Genomic DNA, 20,127 nt, shown 5'->3' with positions numbered 1-20,127 from the left:
TGCCTGGAGACACAGAAGCCGGCTTCTTGAAGAGCGGGGATTCCAACGAGAGAGAAAGAGCAACCCCAGACAGAACCACAGACGTGACATCCATGGTGTTTTTCATACCGTGCTCATGAGAAGAGTCGGTAAGTGCCGCCCATGTCAAAGGGGAGGGCATTCCACAGGGCACAGTACACGCAGCAGGGGGCACTGGGGGCTGCCTTAGAGGCTGCCTGCTACAGTTTCTTTATTTTGAATGTGAATTTTAAATGTTTCACAAGTCTCCTCACTAGACATGGAAGATGTACGAGAGGATATGCGGTCAGTTTCCCTGGTGTCCCTGTTGCCGGCCCCCTCCCTGAGCAAAATGCTAGCAGTTTTTTGTGTGTCTTTCCAGAGGCTTTCTGTTAGATGTGAAGTTGAAAGCGACTTGGCAGGGACAAGCAGAAAGCCACTTCCATCCTCTCCCCTCCCTCCTGCCCACTCCAACCTGCCTTGCAGAGATAATGCTACCCCACCCTTCTGGCAAAATCTGAGGTGGGCACTATGACTTGCCATCTCCCCCTCAGCTAATCGGGAGTTATGTTGAGTCACAACATGGTGCCGTGTCCAAAAGAAAAAGCTGAGTAACAGTCACTGTGAACTTGGTTCAAGCTTCTGCTCTCCTTTAGCTTGGTCCTTCTTCAGCCTGGAAGCCTGAAATAAGAAAATGGGGAGGCCTTGCAGTCAGCGTGCATCACTTTTTCTTCTACCTCCTTTCAACTCCACAGGGCTGCCTTTGTCTCTGTCTGGGTCGGGGGATGGGAAATGAGTGAGGAGAGAGAAGGAGCTCTTTTTTTCAGTTGGGTCCTTTTGGTTTCTTCCAAGATTTCCACGTGGAAACATCCAACTTTTTGCTTTTTTGATGTTTGTAAATTCTGTCCCTCATTTAGCATTTGCTTCCAAGGATACACCTTCAGGCACTTGGCGCTGAGGTTACTTGAGAGAGCCTCTCAGGCAAGGCCTCTAAGAGCTCCAGAAGGGCTGGTTTCTCTCCCTCCCAGCCTCCATTTCAAGTCCTGGGAAACCCTCACGCTCCCTTCAGAATGTCCTGAACTTTGAACTGATTACACCGTTCTTGCTCCTTGAGGGTTTTAATTTCTCACGCTATCTCGTTCGATTCCTTTAGGAATTGTTGTATCATGGGAACAAGGAATGTCCAATGTATTATCTCCCCAGGAATTAAAATCCAAAAGAGGGGATGTATCTGCCGGTTGATCAAATGCTTGTTTTGTATGGGTAGGGAGTGAAAGACTTTTCTTGTACAACATACTCTCCACGTGCTGGGATACCTTGAAGACAAAACGGTGATAGTAGTTAAGTCTAGAGAGATTCTTTCAATAACCCAGCATACTCTGCATAGCCACAGAGGGCAGAGAAGTTGAGGTAATTTCAGGTGTGGACCATCTATATGGTTGTGAGGGACACAGTTCTAGGACATGGGGGGCTTTTTCTTTCTCTCAGAAGCATACAGTGTTTAGTACTGTAAAACTGGATATCGAGGTAGTAGTAACTTTCAAATTCCCATTCCTTGGTCTGCTGTGGTTCATCTGCACACAGCATTATTTCACTCTGGGTTCAGTCTACCTCACCCTTTTCTGATGGTCCTACAAGAGATCCCACAGGTATACCACTCCACCTTTACCAATGCCCAACCAGTAACTTCTCTGAGCCCAGGCTGCAATTCTTTAGGCAACTTCAGCATGCAGCTGGCTTTAAGTTGGCTTAGTGTGGAGACATAGATGGCTGTGTGGATCTCGGGCCCCAGTCTTAGCCATTGGGCTCCTACAGAAACCTGACCCTCAAGGGACCCAGGAGATTTCTATGTTGTTCACATTGTCATAGCTCAAACCCAGCTTCCTCCAATCTTAATAGTATCTGGGCTCTCAAATTCCAGTAACTTTTTCCCTCTCCTATCCCTTTCCTTATATGCCCTGCTCAGGTCCACCTTCTAAGTTTTTTGGTCTTCTGGGTGGGTTTCCTTCTTCATAGTAGGCTCACTGTAACAAGATTTTGCCCTTGCTTCCCATTTTGGAGATTGAACCTTGTAATCATATCCGCTGATGAACTCGTGCCCACTCACCTCGTGGGTCTTCCAGATGTTACCTGGAACCTTCCAGTTCTGCTGCTTTAATTGGACCCCTGGAAATTCTCAATCCCAAGGACTCTACAACTATCTGTTTGGTGCAATGTCTGGCATTGGCCAGAACTTCTCCAACAGAAGCTGTGGGAGCCCTGTCCTATTGTGCACGCAGATGGAGCCTGGACATAAGAGCTCTGCTGGGCTCCCTGGAAGCACTTATACATGTCAAGCGGGAGCATGAGAAATGACTACAGCCTTGTGAAAATGATTTGGGGGTTAATGCTAGTAGCAAGTGAGGAGAAGATTAAGACCTCATTGCAAGGACGAAAGAAAGAAAGAAAGAAAGAAAGAAAGAAAGAAAGAAAGAAAGAAAGAAAGAAAGAAAGTCAAAGTGATAAATTAAAGCCAAAGAAAATCAGATTGGAGAAAAAAACCATGCAGTGTCACTATAAAGTATGCCAAGAGATACAGTATACTCATTAAAGAAAAATTATTTAAAAATAAATACCGGGGTGCCTCAGTCCATTAGCACCTGAATTTGGCTCAGGTCATGATCTCAGAGTCCTGGGATCGAGCCCCCCTTCGGGCTTCCACTTAGTGGGGAGTACTTGTCCCTCTGCCTCTGCCCCCATCCCTGCTTGTTCTCTTACTGGCTCCTTCTCAAATAAATAAAATCTTTTTTAAAAAGTGAATACCATATTGTACCAATGTTAATTTCTTGCTTTTGACAAATGTGCCACATTATGTAAGAAGTTAACATTAAGAAGAGCTAGGTGAACTCTCTGTACCATCTTTGCAACTTTTCTGTATCTAAAATTATTCCAAAATAAGAAGTCCTAAACGGCATACCAATGGAAGCACAAAAGTATTTACATTGGAAATAAAGAACTTCCTTACTCTAATTTTTTAGGCAGATAAAAATGGTTTTGGAAGGCTATTTTGAAACCTCGTTGTTCTTTGCGTAAGCATGCATTGTAGAATGGTGCAGTCCCGTGTAAATTCTGGGAAGCACCAGTTGATGCTTCTTGGTTTCACTTTTAGGAAACTCACTCTTTCAGTAAATAATTTTGACCTATTACAGGTCTTGCATATTCTAAGGATACATCAGTCAACAAAACAGATAAAGATCCATGCTCTTGTGGAGCTTACATTCCAGTGGGTTAGGGAGAATCAACAATAAATGTGACTATAATGACTGAGTTCTATTGTATGATTGATAGTTGCTGTGGGGAATAAAAGAAGAGCAGCAAAGAGATAGCAGTAGTATGCAGGGGGGCTGGGCTGGGCACAATTTTAGATGGGGTGATCATAGCAAGCTTTATTAAGCAGGTATCGTGGAGGAAAGTGAAGGAGATGAAGGAGCAAAGCATGAAGATGTCAGGGGAAGAGCATCCCAGGCAGAGGGAACGGCCTAAGGTAGAGCATGCCAACATTTTTAAGAGGCATCTAGAGGCAAGTGTCAAAAACAGCGACTGGGGGGATGGGGTGGGGATGAGGAGCAGGAGGGTAGACAAGGACAAGATGAGGTCAGGAAGTTAAAGATAGTGGTAGGTAGAGAGAAGCAAAAATAATATAGACCTTTGGCTCTTACTCTGAAGGAAGCAGGAAGCTATTGCAGATTTGAGGAGAAGGTGACATGATCTGTCTTATGTATTAGAAGGACCAGCCTTAACTGTTTTGTGAATAGGTGCTGGGAGGGCAACAGCAGGGCACAGAGACCAGTTAGAAGGCTAAAGCAGTAATCCCATGAGAGATAAGGGTGCGTTAGTCCCAGATGAAGCCGTGGAGATGGCAAGAAGTGGCGAACTAACGCTGGCTTGGTCCGGTCTCAAGAGCCAGTTGAGAAACTTTTTGGAAGTTTGCAAGCCAGTTGTTAAACATGCATCTTTAAAAATTAAATTATATAAACTTTAATTATATGCATTCTATTGAAAACTCGAGTAATAAATACTCAAAAACTCATCACTTCTTAATTGTTTTTACCTGAATTATTTTACTATTATTTATTATTATTATTACTTTTAGAGACAGAGGGAGAATGCACACACACACAAGCAGGGGGAAGGGTAGAGGGAGAAAGGGAGAGAGAGGATCTTAAGCAAGCTCCAACATGTAGAGCCCAAGGTGGGGTTCGATCTCATGACCCCTGGGATCATGACCTGACAAGAGTCAGACACTTAACCGACTGAGCTGCCCCGGGTGCCCCATACTGTTATTTATCATTATCTTTGCTCCTGAGATCATTTATGTCTATCCAAATAGTGAAAATACTCTCAGATGGGGTACTGCTGTGCATCTCGTCCCAATTCTGTATTCAGTGACATTACATTAGGAGTTTGTCAGTCATACTGGGCGTATCTATATTCTCAGAAATTAAATGCCACAAATTAATGCCACAGAAACTAAATGCCACAAATCAGAGTTCATTTTAAAGAGAACTAGTTGTTAAGCATTTACCAGCACACCACTGCTTTGTGCCTTCCCAATTATCACTAGGAATGTGTACCACCACCCACCCCATCCAAAACTTTCAGGTTCCCTCATTTCTATCATGTCCCCACCCACAGAGAGGCAACGCTTCCTAAAGAGGTTAAATAGGTATCGTGCGTATTACACCAGGAGAAAGATAACATATTTCTCTTAAGCCTCATACTATTACTGCATATTTAGTTACGAGAACCCACCATACCTGCGATTGGATCTTTAGTGCTGGCCCTAGCTTTAATCCCAGAGTGCTTCGAAGATGCTCCTCTGTGAGTAATGGCAAGGTTTCTCCATCAATTGCATGATCTTTAAATACCTTATGAAACACAAAAGGTGTTAACTTTTTCAGTACATCTTTATTTTTTATTATTTTTATTTTTTATTTTTTTAACTTTTATTTATTTATGATAGTCACAGAGAGAGAGAGAGGCAGAGACACAGGCAGAGGGAGAAGCAGGCTCCACGCACCGGGAGCCCGACGTGGGATTCGATCCTGGGTCTCCAGGATCGCGCCCTGGGCCAAAGGACAGGTGCCAAACCGCTGCGCCACCCAGGGATCCCTCAGTACATCTTTAAAGAATATTCTTGTGTTATATATAGGCATTTTAGTTTTGGAGGACAACATGAAGATTGCTTGAGGATGACACAAAATGTTATAAAATTTCTCATTTGCAGTTATTTTCTCTTCTGTGCTCCAGTAGCAAGTTGCCTGTGTTGTTTAATTACTCTTAGAGTACCTTGTAATTATGTTTATGGAACTCAATTCCAACCTGGAGTAGGTATTATTTGGGGGTGGGGTCATGTCTTACTTCCCAGTGGTCCTGTAATGCTGTGGCTGGCACTTAGTAGATGTGTAATAAATGTTGCTGGACCAATCAAAGAATGGACAAATAGAGTAAAGGGTTGTAGGTAAAAACCATGGCGGACAAATTGCACCTCTCACATTGACAGGTACAGCCTCTGTCCACTGCCTTGGATGAATGGCAAGGTGGGGGGAGAGGTAATGCAGGTGAGAGCTGTCATGCTGGGCCTTTCCAGGAACCCTGTCTGTTCTGACGGTGTAGTGGCTGCCACCATGCCTTCCTTTATTCCAGAAACTAGGAAGGCTGCTGGTAGACAAAGATGGCAGATAAAGAGATGAATAAAAAATCTGGGCAGATTGGTAGTACTGTAATTTCATGATCTCCACCTTCAACCTGCCTGGCAGTCCTTTATTTACTGATGAGCGCTCTCTTTTTTTCCATTTTCAAGCTTTCTTTACACTCTTCAAACTTAAGACCTTACAGCATCCTCCCTCATTTTCAGCAGATCATATAACTTCTTAACTGAAAAAAAAAAAAAATAGAAAGAAAGAAACAAAAAGGAAAGGACTTCTTTTAATTCTGCCCAGCAGCCTAACGACAGTCATATTCTCCTCTGGGCTGATGGAGTGGAAGAGAGTCTTTCCATGTGTGAAGACAGTCTCCTCGGGTATACTGTGGGTCCTCACCCTCCCACCTCAGCGGATACCTCCCCGTCTCAGAGTCAGTCTCCCCTCTTCGGCTGGCTCCTTCCCATCGGCATTTACACAAGTCTCCATCACCGAGCAAACAACAGTAAAGCACCTACACAAACCTCGCTCCGACTCTAGATGCTGCTCCATATCTCTCATCTCCTTCCCAGCCCAATTTCTCAAGAGTTTTGATCCTCCCTGCCTCAATGGTCTTACTTCCCAGGCATTCTTAGTCTCAAGGAGTCTGACTTCCAGCCTCACTAGTCCCTTAAACCTGCCCCAACTCTGGGTCCCTGGTGACTCTGCTGTTACCAAATGCATGGATATTCCTTGTGCTTCTGGCTGCATTTGACATTGTTGACTAAGTTTTCATGACAAATACTCTTCCCTTGCCTTTGTGAGGCATCTCCCTCCGGGATACTCCTTGCCTTTCCTTCCAGTCACTTCTGTGGTTTCTTTATCCGTCCTCACGTGTTAGGATTCCTGAGGCTTCTGTCTCAGGTCCTCTTTCGTTTTCCTAATTCATCTCAATCTTTTGGCTTCCATGAATGTCTCTCTCTGAGCAAGGCTCCCCAGTGTATATCTTAAATGTAGAAGCTGAACCATGCTAATTCTGTTTTTTTTTTAGATAGTCTTTTTTCTCTTTTTTTTTTTTTTAAAGATTTTATTTATTTGAGAGAGAGACTGTAAGAGCACATGAGCGGTGGGGGTAGGGGGGGCAACAGTGGTGGGAGGAGCAGAGGAGAGAGACAAATAGACTCCCTGGGGCCTTATCCAATCCCAGGACCCTGAGATCATGACCTGGGCCAAAGCCAGACTGAGCCACTCAGGCCCCTAGATAGTGTTTTTATCTACCCGCCCCACTGGTGATACCCTGGATCTAGTGCTTCCCCACTAGTCTTGCCACCATCAATCTATTTTCATAAAAGCAACCTACATGACTTTTCTGAAATATAAAGCTAAGCATGCCACCTGTGCCAAAAACCTCAACTGCCCCCAGGATAAAGTCACAGTCCCTCACTGGGTCTCCATGGCTCTTTGTGACTTGGCCCCTTTCCCAAGTCCAGCCTCCTGTCTTGCCATTCTCACCTGTCCCACCTTGGTTCTGGCCCTCTCTGTGCCACCAGGAACTACTCCAGAAATCCCAGCTCTGCTAAATTCTTTCTGGTTCCTGGTCTTTACCTGGAAAATCCTCCTTTGCCTTTCTTCCACCTCACTGCCCACCTCAACTGGTAAACTCACTATCAGATGCCTCTCCCTTCAGGAAGTTGTCTGTTCCCACCATGCTCCATACCCGTCGTCTCATAGCACCTTCACACTGATGTGGACCTCCTTACTAGTGTCCCTCTTCTGCACGAGCAGCTCAGTGAGAAGGGGAACCACACCTGCCTTATTTCCACTATGCTTTCCATGCCTCGGAAGGCATGCCTCAGGACTGGCTGAAAAAAAAAAAAAAACTTTTGGGTAGCTTCTGTAGTAGGAAATGTGTGTTCTACTAGATTGTGCTTATTTACAAACTAAGCTTACTAAGTAGTTATTTCTCTTTCCACTTTAATTAAGAAACCATAGGATGGCTAATATGAATGAACTTCTCTTAGGCTGAAGCAAAAAAAGTTGATAGCTTGGGTTAGTCTTATAGCATCATCTTGGGGAAATGTGTGATTTCTCTTAAGTTTTTTGAAGCATTGAGAATAACTTAAGGATCCCTTTTACCACCTTTGACAATCCTAGGGGCCCACGTAGCTTTGACTGTAAACCATATGGCCCAATATCTTCACCGTAGAGTAATTATGGTGTTAAGAGCTCGATGTGTAGTCACGTACACATTTTTCAAGCATTCACTCTTTTAGCCACTGTGGTGCTCAGTTTTATTCAGCTGTGAAATAGGGTTAATATCTTCTTGGCGGAATTAGGGTATAGACTAAATTTGCAAAGATAATCTAAGTGATGTGCCTGGTACAGTGCCTGACACAGAGTCCATGCTCAGCAAAGAGTAGGCATTATTAGAATAGTGAGACAGCCAATGTACACAAGGTTAAGTGAGTTGCCAAGAACCAGAACTTCCCAGTTAGAGAACTTGTGAGGTAACATGTGGCTTATCTTTCCATCCAGGATTTTCCTGCTTAATTCATTCCGCTGCTATTCAGAACAAGGAATGCTGGCAAAAATAGTTAAATATATTAACAGTAGGAGATTTTGACCCATTTCTCTTTCCTTTGTAGGGATTCCAGTGAGCAGGGAAGGGATAAATTTTCGAACAAAGACAGGTTGGCAGCTGTAGTCAGTGAACCTGGCCCCAAGGCAAAGTTGCAGAACATTCCAGAGTCGCTCAGATGTCTCTCCCACCTCATTCTCAGGATAGCAGTTTAGGCCAAGAGCACCATATAAACGTACACATAATTTTAGTAATTTCAGTTATTTTTAGAGAGAGAATATTTTATCTGTTGAGTTACTTAGAACAAGCAAGATGTGTTGCAGGGTCTCCTGGATGTTCCTGAACAACCGAGCTACCAACCCTCTCTTTACATCTATTTAAAAGAATTCATTTGCATAGGAGCTTCGAGTTTTAGTTGTGGTTCTTTTTTTCTAGATTTATTTTTATACCTATAGGAGGCAGGTGGTGGGAGGTTGTGAGTAGCCAACTAAGGCAGAAATGGGAAAGAAGAGGACAGAGTGGGGGTCGGGGGAGGACAGTGGGTGTAACCCGGGCTAGTCCCAGGCTGTGACATTAGACAAGGGTTGTAATGACAACTGTGCCTGAGCTGTGCTGCTTCAAAGCTGGTTGCCCTTTGTCACGTCCAGGGAGATTCTCTCCTTTTCTGCACGCAGTACAGTCACTGAGCTCGGCAGGGTCGTGCCCAGCAGGGCAGTGGCCTCCTTGCAGTTGATTTCACCAGCAGTCCCAGGGAAGGAATAGACTAATGAGGAAGCAAGAGCAGAACCTGATCCTAACCACATTTGAGAAACACCTAGAAATAATTGTACCGCTTCTTGGGGTGGGGAAAGGAGCACTGACATCCTGTTGTTGAGAGATAATGAGTCAGCAAAGTTTGGGGTATTCCTTTTTATGTGACTTCTATGTACCCACAAGACAATGTTTGGGACGATAAAGTATGAAATGCATGTGGCATCATTTGTTACAAGAGTAGTTATTATAAACAGCACTTCAATGCCTGTGGATCACTGGCTGATCAAGAATGATGAGAGTTCAAATAGATTCAGTTCACCAGAAGCCAGCTATCACATGCCCATTACACACAGGGTTGCTTATTTCTGGCTGTTATCAAAATTTTGTAACTTCACTGTACCAATGGTTGATGTAGCACTTGATAAGTGGAATAGATAAATTTAAAAAGTGATTGCCCCATGGTTAATGACTAATAATGAAACAATAATGTTATACTTGTTGACCAAGAGAGAACAGGACAAAAATTTTTATCATGACAATGTGGGTGACTTGAAGAATACAACATGCCTCATAAGTAACCCAAGGTTCTGTTCTCTTGAGGAGCCTCTAATTGAATGATGAAATTAATGTTTATCAGGTACTTATGAGATGCCAGGCCCTCTTTATGGCTTACAATAATCCTTTGAGAATATATTATAGAATTATCCCCATTTTACAGATGAAAAGCTATGTACCAAGAAGACAGGCAACTTGTCCTAGATCACATGTCCAGAAAACAGAAAAGCCAGGATTTGAACTTGTACTTTCTGGTTTCATAAGCCATACTTTAATGACTATTCTATTCAACTCTTCCATAAGTCCCATAAACAGAAGAGAAAGAAGAAAGAAAGAAAGAAAGAAAGAAAGAAAGAAAGAAAGAAAGAAAGAAAGAAAGAAAGAAAATCTACAAGAATTAACAGCATTAGACTGAAATAAAAAATGATCACAAAATTAAGATCTGAAAAAAGTTATTTCTAACATCAGTTAATTCTGTTAAATGATAATGTCCTTTCCTTGCTTTTTTTAATATATAAGCCAAGGAAAATGATACCAGATTTACTAGGCAAATTGTTATTTAAAATTGTGTTATTTAATCACTTCTGGGACACCTGGGTGGCTCAGTCAGTTAAGCGGCTGCCTTTGGCTCAGGTCATGATCCCAGGGTCCTGGGATGGAGCCCCTTGTGGAGCTCCCTGCTCAGTGGGGAGTCTGCTTCTCCCCCTCCTTCTGCTGTTCCCCCTGGCTCCTGTTTGCTCTCCAGCCCCCTATTTCAAATAAATAAATAAAATCTTTAAAAAAATCACTTGAGGGCAGCCCTGGTGACCCAGCGGTTTAGCGCCGCCTTCAGCCCGGGGCATTATCCTGGAGACCCGGGGTCGAGTCCCATGTCAGGCTCCCTGCATGGAGCCTGCTTCTCCCTCTGCCTGTGTCTCTCCCTCTCTTTCTCTCTGGGTCTCTCATAAATAAATAAAATCTTTTTAAAAATCACTTGAAAAAATAAACTTTATATATGAAAATATAGCACTGACATAAACTTTAAGAACTGGCCAACCCATTTTCCCATCTGAGTGAAACTAGTGTTCTTTCCAACTGTCCTGATAGTTCATTATAACTCAAAAAATAGTATTTTATCTACCAGATTGAATTATATGTGTGTATGCACTTTTGTATGTTACCCCAGCATATAGAATTTTAAAATAACTTCTTATTTTTCAGATCTATTGTCTTGTTATCCTTTTTAGAATGAAGAACATATTTCTATTACCTGTTAGAAGTAGCCTAAAACTTCTGGTACAGAAGTATGGTATCCCCAAAATATTTGTTATATGGAAGACTAGGGAATGTAGTAAACATTTCTTGCTGTTTTTGGAGGTTTGGCCATGGAATTTCCTAATTTGAGGTAAATTCTAGGAGTCTTGATGGAACAGAAACTAAAGCAGACATGGCTTCCCTAGCCTATCCTGCAGATAGGGTATGGGGACATGACAACCAATCACAGGCTCCTGTCCCTACTCAGCTGATGACATACAAAGGGGTAGGTTATTAGGAATACTATCTGAGAGAAAAATGCAAATTTGACAGAAGTCATCAGGAAGGAAATATATTTCAAAGTGTATTACTTTCATGAAGATACTTAAATGTTATGTCACCTGAGCATAGTCTGAACAACCTGGAAGGCCACTGATGAAGTTGTGCACGTCATTCACAGTCCACTTCTGAATATCTTCATCCAAAGACAGATTTTCCCCAATTGTAACCAGTGGGTGTGCTCCTTTAAAAATGGAAAGGAAGTTATTTGGTGGTATAAAATTTCCAGGGAAACAGAAGGTTATATATAGTTTTATGTATAGTTACATATATGTATGTAACTATACATACAGTTTTATGTAGTTACATTAATTTTTATTAATTTTATTAATGTAACTATACACAGTTTTATGTATAGTTACATTAATTTCCTCATATTCTATGACCACAGAGGGTCCTTTTAGATCCCTTTAGATCTACGTGTAAACTCCTTAAAAGGTACTGAAAGATATTTTCTTAAAAGTTTAGCAATCTCTTTTCTTTTGTTCCTCTAAAGAATCTTTGACAGCATTCTCATAAATAAACGAAGTTCCCAACTGCTCTGCTTCTCTCTGATTCCAAGAGACACAGCCTGTGGATTTCTTCTCCAGATGAACACTATTGTGTTCTAGGGTGTTATGTGATTCATTGCGCTGTCTAGGTGATGCAAGAATTTAGCTACCTATTCATTAAAAATGGCAAGGGAAGCAGTTGATTTGATGACTAGAACCCCCTCCCCTCAAATCCCTGTGTTTTAAAATATTTTTATCTAAAAAAGTTCTAGAAAAATATTCAGTGTGTTTGGTGGGGGGGGGGAGTAGTGTGCTAATGCTTTAAGGTAAGAAGGTATTGCAACACTAATGGGCATTGAAAGTTAATGTTTCTGTTTACTTGTCTACAGTTTTCTACACTTAAATATAGGGGAGATTAGAATTGATACTTTAAAGCAAGAAGCCCCTCTATTTTGTGTTGAAGAAATTAACAGCTAATTAAATTAAAATTTTGGTCCAAAATTCTGATAGGTTTTGCCATCTTTCCTCATTCTTGCCTTCCTAGCTTTGGCTGAAAATTCTCTATATAGCAACATATGAAGGGAGACGAGTGTCACTAATATGGCTTTATTGGAACTAATATCATAAAGTGACTTCAAAAGGACATAGTTCTAAATAGGATTAAGAAAAAGAATGAAAGGAAACATGATGGATATAGTGCATTATGGAATTACTTAAGGACTTGGTGACCAGTGGCTCATTAGGATCTGCCACTGGCCCCTGACACCCACCTGGCAGAGCTGGTCGAGGAACTGGAGGGCAAACATCATTCTTTTCCCCACAGGCTGCAAAGCCCTGCTCTGAAGGCTTCTCTTTCACACCATCCCAGGAGGCCTTTGCTTCTAGAGGAGCACCATGAGCTCCCCAAGGCTTTCTGTGGGTGGGCTCAAGCTCCCACAGGGATTGGCCAGAGCTGTAGTTGGCTTTTCATTGGTTTCACTTGACTTCTGGTTGTTGAGAGCTTCGGTCTCTGGTTCCTTTGCATATTCATCCTCTTCATAGGGCATCACATGAGTCTGAGCTAAGAGTTTTTCTTCTCCTTGACTTTTGGAGCTCTCAATATCATTGTCTAGAACTTTCTGATTCCCTGTACTTCTCCTAAGACGACGACATTTCTGACCCCAGCTCTCGAGAAAATGTGGACCAGTCGCCACTAAAGTGGGGTTTCCCTGAAGATTTCTCAGGGTGCTTCTGTGGAAATGCGGGTCACCAGCAGGGAGCATGCTCCTACCATGGTAGGTAGCTGGGCCAGGTGGGATACTGGAGCCATAGAGGAATGGTATCCCTAGGCCTGCTAGTCCCTTGGGATTCACTTTTTCTATTCTCCTTTGTTGGTAAATGGCATGCATTTCCATTTCCATCCTAACAACAGAACAATATATTTTATACACCCCAAGAAAACCATTAGAAATATAATCTTAATGGTCCTCTACCTTCCCTGAGATGGAATCTTTGCATTTCCCGAGTCTTCCCACCACTTATCTGAAGTTTGTTCAGTGAAAACATGAATTCTCCCCAAAATTCACTGGGAAGGAGAGTTTGGAATAAAGATCTGAGGGTGAAAGGTTTTGCTGAATCTCTCAATGGAAGTGCAAGGCCAGTTTTTAAAACATTGCCTCTAACGGGCCTGGCAAATTTAGCAGGAATGGAGATAACATGGCATAGGGGAGCTTCTTGCCAGAGATTAATCCTCAAACTAAAGTTCTGGGAAGAGATTTTTAAACCCTGTGGTATAATCTTAGTGGGTCTCAAAAAAAAGGCAGTAAGCCAATGCAAGTCTCAACTGTTACACATCAATGCAACTGGCAGGGGTTGTGCGGGAGGACTTTTTGGGGGGTTTACTTACTTTACTTTGCTTATTAGTTATCACCTGGACCCATTAGGGTTCAGTGATGAGAAAACTGAGGATAATGTCTTCTTGATAATACCTTTCAGTGATGAGAAAACTGAGGACAGGGTCATGTCCTATCATGATTGCTGTCTTTTCTTTCTAGCTGCTACAGCTAAAGGCCACTGTCGGGGCCACTGACATGAGGTTGTCTGGGCTCTGCTTGCAGAGTCTGAAGTGGAGTTGGCTAACTTGGCTCCTATATTTGGGCAGAATTGAAGTCTTTTTTTAAAAAGATTTTATTTATTTATTCCTAAGAGACACACAGAAGGCAGAGACATAGGCAGAGGGAGAAGCAGGCTCCCTGCGGGGAGTCTGCTGTGGGACTCAATCCCAGGACCCTGGGATCACAACCTGATCCAAAGGCAGATGCTCAACCACTGAGTCACCCAGGCGTCCCCAGAATTGAAGTCATTTAAAACAGAAATGCCAATATGAATTTCAGAGACATCACAACTAGGCATTTTAATTGTGAGACGTTGTTAAACTATTACGATATACAGGCCAAGCTTCACTATGTGATTTCTAATTTTGCTTTTATCTTTAACCAACCTGAATGTGTTTGTATATATTTCTTTGTATATTTGTATATATTCCTGAAATACTTTTTGTATGTAACCAGATACCTATCAAATATATATAATATGCATATAATTAGGGTATATATGTATATATACAAATACAATATGCAAATATAATGAATGGATATAACAAATGAACAAGTGAATATAAAAAGTGTATATATAAAAAGTATCTTTATCATCTATCTATCTATCTAAAACAAAGGAATAAACAAATGAGTGAATAGAAAATAAATAAAACAACACTGCTATTGCTATGTTACCTGGCAGTATGCTGCCTTTGAATCATTTCATTCCTTCTGGCCATTGCCTTTATGGATTCAGGTGGTAAAATGCCCCAACCTTAAAAAAGAAAACCATCATCTCATCCCACAAACAAATTAACAATGTCCATTTTAAAATATTACAATAAAATAGAATGAAATGAAACAGCATCTACAAAAATTCACCAGTAGAGCACAGTGTTGGAAACAGTATCAGATAATTGTTATTCAGCATCTTAGGGTCACTTTGGTGATGGAATAATAAACATTAGATAATTTTTTTTTTCTCTAAGTATGGGTCTCATGATTGGTGGCATTTTCCTGCCATACTTCTAAAGGAAAAAGATGAAATGAGCTGTGAATGTCTTCCTTTCTAGCTTTTGAAGTAAAAATGGGTAATTTTTTTTTTTTTTTTTGCTATAAGAGAAATTAGTTGACCTTAAAAAAAAAAAAAAAAGTAACCAAGTGCTTCTTATGCACCAAAACCCCTGGATAAATGCAATGACTCAATGGGTAAAGGTCTCTATGTGGACTTTTTGGTGTATCTGAGGAAGATACTTTTTCCAAAATGCTTTCAGTGGAGTTGGGTAGAAATTATTCTTTCTGTCAGTCTTCTAAAGTGTCTTGAAATAACAGAATCACAGATTTCAAGGCTCTCTTCTTGCCTGGTAATTTTATGTTCTATTGACTTTTTCTTTCTCTGTACTCCTAATGCACTTAGAGTCTATATTGATGCTTTTCAAACCATCCATGATAAAGGACCTTTTTTTTTTTCTATTAAAATTTCCACCCATCGTGGACCAATACTTTTTAAAAATACAAGAAAATGAACTTTTATAAAACTGAAATGAAAACAAGGACAAATACAAGTACAATGTAAAAAAAATTATTAGGTCAATAGACATAGAATTACCCTGTCACATTACTGCAAAAGTGTATTTATGCATTTATTCGCAGGGCCTCTTCACAGACCAGCCCAGATCTATAGAACACACTTAAACATAACAGACACGCAGATTTTACTTATTATATGTGGTTTTGTTCACTGATAGTTTTACATGTGAAAATCTGTTCTCCCTAACAAGGGGGTCAGCATCATGAGAGCTAGAACTGCTTTTTGTACTAAGCTAGAAGAGCTCATTTAACTCCTATTAATAACCTGTCTTGAAATAAATCAACTATATATTTTTTAAGGAGATTATTTGTCATTTGTAAAATTCAGAGATTAAATGAGGGGACCTCTAAAATCCTCCTAACCCTAAAGTTCTATATTTTGGGATGCCTGGGTGGCTGAGCATCTGCCTTCGGCTCAGGTCTGATCCTGGGATTCTGGAATTGAGTCCTGCATCAGGCTCCCCATGGGGAGCCTGCTTCTCCCTCTGCCTATGTCTCTGCCTCTCTCTGTCTCTGTCTCTCATGAATAAATAAATAAAATCTTTTAAAAATTAAAAAAATAAAGTTCTACATTTTTATAATTCAGTGGCTTCAGAAATACTCTTCTTTAGAGAGCTAGTATGCATAAAACTTTCAACCCATGAGGTATTGCCAAAGGATGCAGAGAAAGTTCTCTTGAGAAGTCCAATATAGAACGCATTAGTTCTAATTACCTGGATTTTAGGACCCTCTGAAGTCTGGAATCATCAAACCTATTCCAGGCTTCCTTCCCTTTCCCAAGTAGATGACATCAAATGTAGTGCTATTCCAGCTATAATAATCTGCTCTCTACCTAACATCCAATTTTTGAAATAGATTTCTGTTTTAGTTTCTATCTTGCTAACTTACTTAGTAGCTCAGCTTCTGTAGGACTGAGGCCCTCCTTTACCCTTGCCTACCCTCCTCCACATTAGCTTTGAGGCAGGAGACCTGACCAATGTCCCTGAGACAGGTGGTCAACTTGCTTGCTTATACCCAAATATTGGCAGCTTCTGGGTTTTCTTTATCACTAAGACAGGCTCTATGAGTCAGCAATGAAACTATTTCACTGCTCTATTTATGTGTTGCCTGTTACCATGGGCTATAGATTTACTGGGTTCTTGCTGCCAGATGGGGCTTTTATCTGAGATCAGCTGTTAGGACAGACTTTTTGGTCCTTGGATGTGTCTAGTTTCATATCTGGCTCTGGCTTGTAAACCCAATCCCAATGAAGTGGATCCATACACAACATGCTCAAATCCAGGCAGGCTGGTGTCTTCACTGGCCCTGGCACCAATCATATTTCTTCTTGTGGCAAGCTTTTCACTCACGTTGTTCTTATCTATTGAGAGTTGTTGGAATTGGAGAGGAGGGATGAACAGAAACTCACGAATATAGCTTTGGGGAGATAAGATACTCAGTTTGATTTTCAATATCATGAGGAAATTCTCACTTCCTAATCTCTCTTGAGCCCCTATCCAGTCATGTTTTCACTGATAATACTTTACTGAGTGCTCTTATCAAGATCACCAATGAGCTCCACTTCACTAAATCTAATCAGATATTCTTAGTTTTCATCTATTTGATCTTTGAACGGCATACTTGACACAGATGCTCTCTCTCTCTTGCTCTCTCGCTCTCTTTACAACTTTTTCTCTTGCCTTTAAGGCCACCAGGCTCTTCTGGGTTTTCTCTCACCCATATGTTTCTCCTCCTGTTTCTCCCTTGCTTGTTCCTTCTCATCTTTTGGATATTGTTGATATGTCCTAGGGATCATCCTTTTAACCTACACTCGCTCTATGGGCAATCTCATCTAGCGTCATCTATGCTGATGATTTCCAAAATTATATCTCCAGGTTGCCTCCAGAAGTCCTCTCTGGGCTTTAGCTGACTTCCTGATTATCTGTTAGGTACCTCAAACATAGGAGCAAAAGTGTGCCTATGACATCTCTCCTCCCCAGGAACCCTGTTCTTCTCACACTCTTCCTCAACAGTGAACAGCAACTCTATCTTTCCTATTGTTCAGAGCAAAATTTTTGCTATCTCCTTTTACTGTGTCAGTAAACCTGTTATTTCCACTTTCAAAATAATTACAGAATCCAACCATTTGTTACTGTTGAACTGTCACCACCCAGGGTTAACCCATCATAATCTATTGGCTATTCTTTCTTAAAATATTTTATTTATTTATTCATGAGAGATCCAGAAAGTGAGGCAGAGAAATAGGCAGAAGGAGAAGCAGGCTCCCTGCAGGGATCCCGATGTGGGACTCAATCCAGGACCCCAGGATCACGCCCTGAGCCAAAGGCAGGTGCTCAACCACCCAGGCGTCCCTCTTTTGGCTATTCTAATAGTCCATTAACTCCCATCAGTTTATCCTCAGAACTTTGATCCTAGCAAGTTTGTCCCAGACATAGCAGCCAGGGTGATCCTGGTAAAATATAAGTCAGACCATGTGGCTCCTTTGCTTGAACTCCTCAAAAGCTTCGCCTCCTACTCAGAATAAAAAGCAAGCCCCCACTAAGACCTGGCATGCCATAGACAAGCAGCCCCAAGTCCCTTTAACTCTGGTCTCATCTCCTCATGACCTCATTAGTTTCTCACATATAAGATAAGACAGTAATGTTGCAACCTTTCATGTTATTCATCAGAAAATTGATGGTTGGGGGAGTTAAGCACCTTATGCTCAGTCACACAGTGGTGGAACCATGATTTAAATCTACATACCAAGTACAGAACCTATGGGCATAACTGCTGCACAGTTCTGTTGCCAAAACTTAGCAGTAAATTTGATAGCACGACGGCAAGCTTAAAGCAGCCATCCAGTTCACGGTGGTTCCACAGATGGGAGCCATCTATTGCTCATACCTGAGTAGACACGATTGGACAGCATGTTCGGCATGTTTGCATTTGGTAGAACAGAAGGTCCAAATTGAGAAGGAGCATAAAACTGTCTTGGGTCAGTAGGAGCTATGGTAGAAGGCAATAAGTCTCTAGGGGAAAAAAAGAAAGTGGGTAAAGTGAGAATGAAATAGTACAAATTTCCCATTACATAGGCAATGAGATTTTTTAATTGCCAGATTGAAGCGCAAAAATACTGCAGCCTCTATTGGTTTAAGTAGAAATATGGTAAGAAAGATCTACTAAGGAAGGATTGACCCAGCTGACGACACAACAGAAAACAAAAGAAAAAAAAAAGTCTTAGGAATGTTTAGAAAAAAGATCTATCCAAATCAATACTGCTCTCTGATTTCCCATGACCAACATACCGTTCTGACCACAATACTCTTTTCTCATGTAATGGACATACTTTGGCTTGCGTTTTGCCATCTGACATCAGTGTTTGACTCCCTGGATGACAGTTTATTTATTTTGCCAAACTTCAGTGGTCTCAAGAAGTCCAAATTTATTTTATTTTTATTTTTTTAAATTTTTTAATTTATTTATGATAGTCACACACACACACACACACACACACAGAGAGAGAGAGAGAGAGAGAGGCAGAGACACAGGCAGAGGGAGAAGCAGGCTCCATGCACCGGGAGCCCGACGTGGGATTCGATCCTGGGTCTCCAGGATCGCGCCCTGGGCCAAAGGCAGGCACCAAACCGCTGCGCCACCCAGGGATCCCAAGAAGTCCAAATTTATTGTTCACGCTCCACACACAACAATAAATAATGAATATTACTTTCTTCTCAGAATGTCAAAATACTTGAAAGAAGGAAAAATAAGAAACTGCCAGAGTGTACCTCCTAAGCATTGATAATGTCACTTTTATTGAAAAGGAAGAATTATTCTATCATGGGAAATTCAGGGCAGTCAGTTGTTATGGATGAGTTGTGTTCCTCCCAAATTCATGTGTTGAAGTCTGAACTCCCAACATGATTATATTTGGAGATAGGGCCTTTTAAGGGGGATTTAAGGGTAATTGTGGCCATAACAGTGGAGCACTGATCCAATAGGACTGGTGTCCTTATTAGAGGAAGAAGTAGCATTAGTGCATATACAGAGAAAAAGGCCAGGTGAAGGCACAGTATTAAGGCAGCTGTCTGTCAGCCAAGGAGAAAGACCTCACCACAAATCAACCCTGCTGACTCCATGATCTAGGACTTTTCAGCCTCCAGAACTATGAGGAATCAAATTCTGTTGTTTAAACCATGTAGCCTGTGGTATTTTGTTAGGGCAGCCTTCCCAGATTCCATCAATGTTTGTACCTACATGATGCCTGTCACATGGTAAGTGCTCGTTTGCTGTGTGTTGAGTGACTATATCCAGCAAGCCTCAAATGGGAAGGGACAGGAAGTGGGTTGAGGGTGTGGCCAGCAGAGCATCTGGATACAAATCAGTGCACCACAGTTCAGGGAAATAGCATTAGACAAGAAAACAACACTGGAGTTACCATCATTTGAAAAGTTAATGATCATTCATTTTCTCCTTTGACCGGAATAGTATATGGGAAAGAAATACCTATCCACCGTTGGAGGTTCATATGGTGAGGGAACCAGTGGCATTCTCTGCTGCCCTGATGGTGTCAGTAAAGGGTTCATGGCCATCATTGGATTTATCATCAATATCTCTCGCCACTGATGGAGTTCTAAAAAGAATCAGATGGGTATGTTAACAAAGAACTCTACTAAAAACAAAACAAAAAAACCAAAGAACTCTACTTTTTGTGGACTCTTTGAGTTTTTCTTGAACACAATGAATATCTTTTGTACTTACCCAACATTTGGGAAGACAGGCTATATCAACCTTGCAGTTACACAGACACCCCTCCATTGGAAGCACCTAGATACCACTGTAGAACTTAGGGATTTATCAATTTGTTCTTGGAATTT

General features: G+C 41.5%; 1 protein-coding gene across 1 annotated transcript; it reads right to left on the bottom strand.

Moving 5' to 3' along the window:
• Positions 1–978: 978 nt before the first annotated feature.
• SAMD7 (sterile alpha motif domain containing 7) lies at positions 979–19,842 on the bottom strand. Its single transcript, XM_025425546.3, is given in 8 exon segments — positions 979–1,313; positions 4,794–4,904; positions 11,178–11,299; positions 12,377–12,538; positions 12,541–13,007; positions 14,378–14,456; positions 18,158–18,282; positions 19,757–19,842. Coding segments are annotated over 8 exon segments (1,350 nt in total). The 3' UTR covers positions 979–1,115.
• Positions 19,843–20,127: the final 285 nt, after the last annotated feature.

Source organism: Canis lupus, chromosome 34 (genome assembly GCF_003254725.2).
Source record: "Canis lupus dingo isolate Sandy chromosome 34, ASM325472v2, whole genome shotgun sequence".
NCBI classification, from domain to species: Eukaryota; Metazoa; Chordata; class Mammalia; order Carnivora; family Canidae; genus Canis; species Canis lupus.
This window is presented reverse-complemented; position numbering and strand designations above follow the sequence as displayed.